This window comes from Talpa europaea (assembly GCF_964194135.1).
Source record: "Talpa europaea genome assembly, chromosome: 3".
Lineage (NCBI taxonomy): Eukaryota > Metazoa > Chordata > Mammalia > Eulipotyphla > Talpidae > Talpa > Talpa europaea.
Genome location: NC_140069.1, coordinates 126713734 through 126723986, shown reverse-complemented (window position 1 = coordinate 126723986; position 10253 = coordinate 126713734). Strand labels below are relative to the sequence as shown.

General features: G+C 34.9%; 1 protein-coding gene across 1 annotated transcript in view; it reads right to left on the bottom strand.

The window, feature by feature from the left end:
* Positions 1 to 8158: 8158 nt before the first annotated feature.
* The window catches only part of ANKRD7 (ankyrin repeat domain 7), a gene marked incomplete at its 3' end in the record, with an annotated part of 173096 nt that continues 171001 nt past the window's right edge, over positions 8159 to 10253 (bottom strand). Inside the window, exon 6 of the mRNA XM_084230618.1 lies at positions 8159 to 8504. Coding sequence (XP_084086744.1) covers positions 8159 to 8504 — 346 coding nt within the window. The remainder of the gene's footprint in view (positions 8505 to 10253) is intronic.

Below are 10253 nucleotides of genomic sequence, written 5' to 3'. Positions count from 1 at the left end.
CTCTTCATTAATGATTAATACCATATTGCTTCTTTACACTTCATTTAGCCAAGATCTTTCTCTAAATCAGTCACCTGAAATGAAGTCTGTTGCAACCTACAATGCATGTTAATCCTCCTAAATCAATTTTCTTTTCACCAAGATGTAAACAGAGTCTTCTCAAACATCAATTGAAATACATACTTTTTTTGTTTGTTTGTTTGTTTGCTTTTAAAAGACTGGGAGAGATACCTGTTTATTGTTTTATTTTTTTTAAAGATTTATTTATTTATTTATACAAGCACTGGGTACAGTCAGAAGCGCTGGAGGGTGAGAGGATTCACCAGAGTCAGAGCAGAGAGCAGAGCAAGCAGACTGACGAAGTACACTGCTGAGAGGAGCAGCGGGCGGCAGGAGAGATCTGCGCGCCATGTGGGACCCTCACCCGGTGGCCAGGGATCGAACCAGTGCTGCTGAGGCTGCGGGCAGCTTTGCAACCCAGCGCTTAACCACTGCGCCACCGGTGAGGCCCAAAATACCTACTTTTTGTTTTGATGATCACTTCTTTTTTTTAAAGATTTATTTATTTATTTATACAAGCACTGGGTATAGTCAGAAACGCGAGAGGGTGAGAGAATTCACTAGAGCCAGAGCGGGGAACAGAACAGGCAGACTGACGAAATACACTTCTGAGAGGAGCAGCGGGCGTGGCAGGAGAGGTCTGTTGCACCATGTGGGACCCTCACTGGCAGCCGGGGATCGAACCAGTGCTGCAGAGGCTGCGGGCAGCTTCACAGCCCAGCACTCAACCACTGCACCACCAGGGGAGGCCCTGATGATCACTTCTTTCAATGTGCAGAAATTTTTAGTTTGATGTAGTAGCATTTGTTTATTTTTGCTTTTGTTTCCCATGCCACTGAAATCTAGTGTCCAAAGATCTCTAAGACTGATGTCAAGGTATTCATGACCTATATTTTCTTCTACATATTTTACAGATTCAGGTCTTACATCCAAATATTCAATCCATCTTGAATTCATTGTAATGTATGATATTAGGTAGTGGTCTACTTTCACTCTTTTGTGTGTGGCTATTTAGTTTTCCCAACATTTGTTGATGAGACTATTAACCAAAGGAAATGACATCTTAGGGAGTGGGAGAAGATATAATACATCATATGATAAGGGGCTAATACTCAAAATATGTAAGGAACTCCCAAAACTCAACAATAGCAAAACATTGCCTGGTTAAAAGATGTTCAGAGAATTTGAATACTCTAGTTCAAAAAAGGCATGCAGACACATGAAAAGATGTTCATCATCTCTTATTAATAGGGAGATGATTGATAAAAATTAACGATGAGATGTCACCACACACCTATGAGAATGGCTATTATTCTAATGACAAAAAACAAATGTTAGAAGGGATGTGAAGGTGAAGGGAACTCTTGTACAAGGTTAGTAGGAATATAAATTGGTACAGTTATTATGGAAAAGAATATGGAGATTCCTCACAAAATTAAAAATATATTCCATACAATTCAGTTATCCCACTTCTAGGTATTTACTCAAAAACTACAAAACCACTAATTTGAGGAGTTATATTCAATCCCATTTTCATTGCAACATTATATAAAATTGCCAATAGCCAAAACTTAAGTGCCCATTGACGAATAAAGAGACATGGTGCATATATATATGTGTGTATGTGTGTATGTATGTAGTGTATACAAGTATATGTATATAAATACGACTCTCAAAAAAATCATGCTATTTGCAAAAACACATATGGACCTACTGGGTATTATGCTTAGTGAAATAAGCCAGAGGGAGATATATGATTTCACGCATATATGGTATATAGAGAAACAAACAGACTAAGTAAAACAAAAATAAACTTTTAAAATATAAGAACAAATTAGAGGATACCAGAGGGGAAGGAAGAAAGGAGGTAGATAAACCAGATAAAAGAGGTCAATTGTATGGTGAAGGAGAGAATTGGGCTTTTAGTGGTAAACTTAGTGTAGTATGTACACATGTGGACTTATAATGATGCACACTTGAAACTTATAAAATGCTATAATGTAATGTTACTTTACAACAAAATGTTAGTTATAGAATACATAATGTTAAATATAATATAATGTATCTTTATAACAAAAATTATAAAAGTCTGCAGCATATATTCTATTAGTGTTAAATATGATATGAAATAAGATACTGCCCTTTAGTTTCTAATTTATACAACTAGATTTCCTTTTCATGTTTTTCCTTACTAAAAGTTAGAAAGGTTACTTATACAAACAAAAATATTGGAAATGCTATTTTCAAGATAGTTGTTTCTGTGTGTGGAAGATAACTGGCATTTATTTACTTGTGAGTTGCCCCTAGAGACCGACCTAGAGGAAAATGATAGAAATATTGATTGTCAGTTTATGGGATGAACTCATATATTTTCACAATCAGATAATTTTTAGAGTGAATCTAATATACTCCTTTTGCAAATGAAACTTCCTAACTTAACAAATTATAAAGTCACTAGGCTGAGATGAATTGGCAGTTGAAATGCAGCTAGCGCTGGATATGAGCATTTTCACATTTTATGCCTGAGAACCCACTATGCAAACTTACCTATTAGAGGTTATCTAAAAGGAAAAGAACTCTCAGTATCTTGTTTCTAGGTTAACTGCTGGATTCAACATAGACTTGAACATGTTTTGTTTCCCATCCCATCCAACTTCACCCTAGATTACACTATATATGACTCACGTGCATAGAATCACACTTCCTCAGAGGGGTTCCATGGTGGTGGCAGCCATCCAGAGTCTCTACCTTGGTCCATGTGCCACTTCCTGCCTACTCTGATCTTCCCCTCACCCTCTGGTAGCCTCAATTCTACAGTCAGTTTTCAAGGATTTGTTAGTCCTTTCGTTTTTACCTAACTCATTGTTTTGTTGCTCTATATTTCACAAGTAAGTGAAACTCTCTGGTATTAATGGCCTAAAGGAAAGTTTTGAAATGCATAAATGTATAGGTTTTTTAGCAAGGAGATATAATTCTAAAACAAAGTTTAAAGGGCACAGCTAAGGAAATAATTAACTCAAAGTTAAGTTTAGTAGAAATTATCCAAAGAGAAACATAAAGGGGACAAAGACTGAAAAATGACTGCAATCAGAAGCTGTAGAACAATATCAAGCAGTTCAGCATACAAACAAGTGAAGTACCAGGAGTAAAAAGAAAGAGAATGGGGCAGAACAATATAGGTAAAATTAAAATTTTGCTTTTTCCAAAAATAGCAATATATATCAAGCTATTGATTGAAGAAACCTAAAGATTGTAAGATGAATGTTAAATACATTCATGTATACACAAATACGTCATATTTCCAAACTGCTGAAACCAAAAATAAGAGATAATCTTGAAGGTAGCCAGAGATGGGAAAAGGTATACTGTGTACAGAAATGCAAAGGTAAGAATAGTAGACTTCACAGAAACTGCAAATCACAAATCAGTAGAATGACTTAAAGTACTCAAAAAAAAAAATCTACTAGTCAACCTAGTATTCTCTAACCAGTGAAAATATTTACAGAATGAGGGTGATATCAAGAAATTTTTCTGAAAAAAAAAAAAAGTTCATTGCCAGTACAGACACAATATCAGAAATGTTAAAGGGATTTCTTCTAGCAAGAGAAATATGAATCCAGACAGAAACTTAGATCTCCACAAAAAAAATGTGAGCTTTGAAAATGGTAAAAATGAAACACAAATATTCATCTATTTTAAAGGTATTTTTAAGTGAATCTAAATGATAAATTATTTCTATATAAACTTTAGTGATTGCAAGTTATATTTTTGGGTAGAGTCTGACGATTAAGAAAATAATGATTCTATATATAAAAAATTACAGTCATTTAAAACCAATGACAAACACTTAATACAAGGTGATATATTTTAGATTTTGGTATTGCTGAAGGTAAAATACTTGCTTATTAACACCCAAAAGCATAAAGCATTATTAACAGATGGGTAAAGAATATCTGTCAACAGTAGCATAACCTTGCCATTATTTGAAATGCAGCCAATAAAAATGACTCCTTTTTTGTAACTAAAAGTCTCTTGGTTTATTCCTGTTCCTTAACTAAGGCTCTTAGTAAATGACTTTTTAACACTTGTATTTTGCATCAAATATGGCCATGGGGATATAAACCTTTGATGAACTTCCATGTGTTCCTCATTAAGAATTCATAGAGGATTTTATTTGCCAAATAAAAACCAAAATGCCATTTCCCAGAATCAAAGTGAAAATTATAGTAATAAAATAAAATTTCTCCAATCACAATAATTACTATGTAGATTGACACTAAATACAAAGCAAGTTACTTATCCTCCTGAGTACTGAAACAAAACATTGGAGGAGCATCAAAAATGAGGGCCTAAGGAATCTATTCATTGCAGTATGCTCTTGAAAATATAGCCAAATAAAACATATAAACTTTTTCCTCATTGCTTGACTATCTATAAATGAAAATTATTCTTAAAAGCAGAAATAGTAGTAATAGCAATAGTAGCAGTTCAATGTACCAATATAAGGAACGAAAGATGCCCTGTAGCTTTATCTTTTTTAATACCAATTTTCTTGTCCAATCCAGTCTCAAGTACTGATAGGAAGAATACATCCGAAATGTGTTGTGTTGTACTGTTCTTTTTCCTTTCTTACTTGTTATCTCTTCAAGCTTGGCTTAAACTCAGGTCTTTAGTCATAAAGCCCAGATTCTACACCAAGGCTGCCTAAAGTTATTATCTTCAGGAACCATGCTTGTGAGCACAGGACATTTGACAAAACAAAGAGCTCAGTGGCTGTAGTTCGTAAGTGAATGATATATAAAATATTTGTATCTTAGGTGTAACACTGCAAGTGAAATTCCCTCTATGTAGAGGGGATCTCTAGATCCAAATCCACTCTGCTCTGTGATGCTGTCTGGAACTTCTGCTTTACAGCTGGCTCCCTATCATACCTTCTGTAAGGAATGTTAGGAAAATAGACAAAAGCCTGGAGAAAAAAAATAAGGATACACACCCCTTTCTGTTTCACTTCAAATATTATTTTCTGTTCCTGTTTTTACTTCTGTCCAGCTTCCTTTCCCTGGAAGTGGCAGAGAGTCCTAGTGACAGATTTTTCCAGTGCTCATAAAGTAAAACTATAAATTTATGTTAAGAGTGAAACTTTATAAAATGACACCCTCAGAGGTCCAGAAACCCCCAACAAATCATTCCTCTTCACTTTGAAAATTCTCATGCTTCGAATTTTTAATCATTTTAGACTCTGCCCTTGCTGCTAACCCCTAAGGTTGATAGATGCTTCTAATAGTTACTACCTCTATGTTACCATTCACTTTTGCCTTTTTTATTTTTCAATCCTTTGTTAACAATTGCTTATATTAAATTCTTTCTATTAAAATAATATGTTGTCTGAACTTCACTGAGTGATTAAGACATAGGAATGGGGACCCAAAAAAGAGACACACACTCCACCCCACCCCCAGTGATGAGGATTTTGAATCAATTCAGTCATGGCTTTGTTCAGGAACATAGTGCTGAGCTCTTTACAAGAAGTACCTGGGAAGCACCTCAGCCCCATCATGAAATGGCACCTGAGTAAGCACATTATCTCCTGCATTTTATGGTGACAAAGCAAGTTTCTGGAGGGACCAAGTCACTGTCTTCCTCACCCTTTAATGCATTCGTGACAACCCCAAGGGATATCCTGGAGCATTTTTAGGAAGGAAAAAAAAAAAAAAAACCACAAGCTCAGCTCTTTAAACTTTCCTTTTAAATTAGATTACAAAAGAACTTCTGTGACATTCCTAAAACAAACCCCTGTTCCTTGTAGTCACAGGCCTAGTCTTAATTAAAATCAGCACAAACTTTAATTGAATGGATTTTAAAATGATAACAGAAGTTGAAATTTGCACCCCTGTCAGTTCTCTCATATAAGTATTGCTTGGAAAAGGGTGGGAGCCTCAGAACTGAAAAAGGTTCATTGGGACTGGAGCAGATCAAGTTCATGATCTTCAAGCCTATGTCATCCTGCTCCTGCCTTGCCAATGGAAGTAGCTTGCGCTCTAGCTTCTGAGGAGACCACGATTTCCTCACTTAAATAACCAAATATGAGGTCTTGCAAATAGAGGCTTCATCTCAGGACCCTCTTGTTACCACCTGTTCACAACATCACAGCATGATTCAGTAAGACAAGTACAAAGCCTGATTGGGGAAGAAATAGCTTATCTGTCAAAAAAAAAAAAAAATGCAAGAGTTCTATGCATTTGTATAGGCCAAAATCTGGGAAGGTAACTTAGAAATAGATCCTTTTCTAATTAGGATAAGTAAGTCCAAATGTAACTTCTATATTTAATAATAAATCCTATAAATACACTAAACTACTTATAGTCTAAGTCAATAAAAGTTACCATCGGCTTATATAGTATTCAGTTTTTTGTATATAATACCATTTAATTTTCCTCAACCCTCAATAAGATTCTAAGTATTTCTCTCCACTTTATAGATAAAGAAACTAACATATACAAGTCTAGTTATTGTCCAAAATCAAGTGGTTATTTAATAATATAGTAAATCAGCAGAGGTATGTGACTGATCATCCACTTTGGAGGCTGACAGAATTTTGTTTCAGTACCATTCCACCCATTTGTAGCTGTGTAGATGGGAACCTATCCCCAAAACCCTCCAGTCTTTTTCTATTAAGATAAATATTTAGCTTGCATTACAGAAAGCTATGGCATCAAGTCTATGATGATATGGAAAAAATTAAACACAAAATTAATTGCATAATTGTGTTTCGAAACTGTTGTTACAAGTGAAGGAATTAGAAATCTGAAATCGAAATTTAATTATATTGTGATTTTCAGGTTCCTCTGCCCATATAATTAGAACTAAATAAAAGTCTTGGATCTTAGAAAATACATAGATTACTCACATTTAATTCTTTGAAAAATTGAGGGTCAATTTAAGAAATACTGTACAATTAAGTATTTACAGAAAATATTTCTGTCCTAGTTTGTTTAAAGACGGCATAGAAAATTCAAATAACAGAGATTTGTATAACTGACACAGATCTTTTATCAAAATTCCCTTTTATCAGGAACATTCAAAGGTTTGTTTTAAACCACAAAACACATCTCAGTCATCTCTCCACAAAATAGCGAATGTTTTCTTGTCAAGTTAGAGAACACAATATGATCGTGAGGCTACTGACAGAGGTGAGGAGTAGTCCTGGCACTGTGTCATTGGCCCCTTTCCTGTTGGCCTTCATGGAAAGCGATGTCTTTTGCCTCCCACACATTTGTTGTCCAATCAACCACAAGGCATCTGGTACAGCAGATGGGCCCTGCCTCATACCTGGAACAGTCTGCAGCAATCAACGCTTTCTCCACTTCTGCATGAATTTAGTTATGTGTTCTACTTTCAGAGCACTCATTCCAGGATATACTTATGATCCCCAGGTATGTGCAAGGTTGTAGACTACCAAGGTGAATATAGACACCAAGACTGTCAAAAGGTTTGCTCAACTTTACATCCAAGTCTTACTTCTGATGCATCCCTGATCAGGTTTAGTATTAAACCTGATTAGATTACTTTGTGCATAGTACTTTCATTTTCTTTCTTCATGGTACAGGCCCTCTTTCATATTCTTGCTGTTTTATCAGTTTTCCCAATCCCCATGCCTAGTTGCAACTTCAGAACTTAAATTTCTTCCCCTGAGCTTACTGTGGAGTGTGGCCAGGAACAGAGTTTTCTTAATCATTCCAAACAACTGCAGACCTTTTTCAACCCCAATGCCCTAAGGTCATCCAAAGAGTAGGACTTATATTTTCTGTCCTGTTTCGTTTATATTACTGACACTGAAATGACCACTAGGTTATGAGAATACATCCTTTTCTTGAATTTCAAGAATCAAATTTCCTGGTGTCTAGTGGCTTTCTATATTTTGCTGATGCAATTGAAGAGTCAGAGGTGAGGGGGAGAGCCTGCTACTATGCTCAACGGATAGCAAAACAAAATGGTTTTAATATTCAGTCAAGGAATGCAATTGATGGAGGCCAGCTAGGCACATTCAGTGTATATCAAGCATGATTGGACAAACAAAACATCTTTACAGGCCAATAATTTATAATGTACAGTTATATCCTCTATATGCCTTACAAACAGAATTATGGAGTTGTAAAGTCAGTTCCTCCAGGTGTACCCCATCCTTGGCAGAAATTATACCCTTCCAAGAATAGCCTGCATCAAGAGATTGAATGGGATATGTGTCAAATATCCTGGTCACCTCAGCTAAAGCAGGAGGCACGGATGAGCATTCTTGCTTCAGAACTCTCCATAAGGTTGGCTGAAGCTTTGCTGAGCCAGTGGCAGCACTTCTTTCTCTACACAGTGAAATTTCCTCCCTCTTCCCTTCACAGGTGCTGGTTGCTAATAAACATCTTTCAGTATCTGCTGTCAAAGGATCTAACCTGTAAAACAAGCAGAAAACAGGAGTATAATATGCAGACAAAAAGAAAAGGTGAAATCTTCATCTTGCAATGTGAAGCTCCCAGTTCTATTCACACACTAGTATTGTTAGGAGATAGGCAGTTAGACAGAAAGTAATTGTGCTTACAGGAGCTAAGAAGCAATAACTATTGTAATGTAAGTATAAACACCTGGCCTAGAAACAATTTGTAAACTCAGTTTCTGTAGCAAAAATAGATGAGCTGTAGTTTTGGTGAATTACTCTTTCTGCTTCAGTCCCATGGAAATTGTGACTGTTTTTCTCTCATGTGAGATGAGAAACTTGGTCTAAGGTGAAGTGTTCACAGGATATTTGGATCGACAACCATAACATTCTCCCTCCTTCTGTTTTAGAGGAAGAGGTGCTCCTCTGGTCCAAGGCTCACACAGATGAGTCCTATTTCCTTCCGTGTTCCCTGGGAGTTTATTCCATTAATTTGATTTTTTTTTCCCTTTCTCCTCAATCTCCATCTCTTCACTTTTAAATATGTTCAAGGTTTCCCAATGATAATTAAGTATTCATTTGCACTTATCTCCAAACACAACAATAATGAGCTTTTGTTTTTGCCAATATTTTTTTCCTTTTCTGACAGTCCTTTAAAGCGGGCTTTGAAATAAACCAAACTTAAGAGATTTGAAGTACTGTATTTCAAAGGAATGAAACATGACTCTCAAATATAACTAAACATATTAAAAGGCAAAAACAGTATTTTTTAGGAAAATTTAGGCTCTTTAGCTTTAAGTAATAATGCTTGTAAATATTTTAATTTATCTATTTTCTATTTTATGCATATAATACAATCTACCATAATTATGCATTTTATGTTTTCTCTTCATAGTAGTGCAAAATTGAAACATTTGATCACTATTGGCTTAAAGAACTTTGAGTCTATAGAAGACCTTCCTGCAATCTTTGAATGCAGGAATTTACTGGAATTTATTCCAATAAAATCTAAGATGTAAAGTGACGTACCTTCACTTCTAGTCTAAAGTCGTTATGCATACTGAAAATTAACTACAAGCACAATATTTACCCTAAAAATTGCACTGAACATTTTCTTGATATAAAAGTTAATTAGTCTATATCTATGCAAACATTACCTTTGGGGGCAAAGAACATACAGGATCTGTTTTATTATTTCTTACAACTGCCTGTGAATTTACAGTTACCTCAAAATAAAAGTGTAAAGATTAATGGTACAAAGAGGTTGAATTTTTATTCTCATGGACAACATTAATAATATCAGATAATGTTTAAAAGATGGGATTTGCAATATAATATTAACTTTTATACCAGTTGTTCATGATAATATAACATTTTTTGAAACTCAAAATTTATTTTAATGTACATTAGTGCAAATTTATAGTAGAAACTATCCTAAAAATTGAGTATACAGACTAAAAATTTCAAAATCATTCTTAACAAGCCTAACCCATAATTGCGAATCTCTACTCTGAAATACCCTATTACATTTTTATTGGCTTTATTCAGTTATTGACTTTTCAATATATTGTCAGGTCAGTACAAAAAAAAAAAACCTAATCTATATTTTTACCAGGTGTGCAATATTCAATAGCTGCTTAAATTGGATATGTCATAAATCACTTAACTGCTTCCCTATAAATAGAATTGGATTAATGTTCAATATTTTTTAGGAAAATGAAAGATGTAATTTAGGTTCTCCACATATCTAATTTGTAAATACAAATTA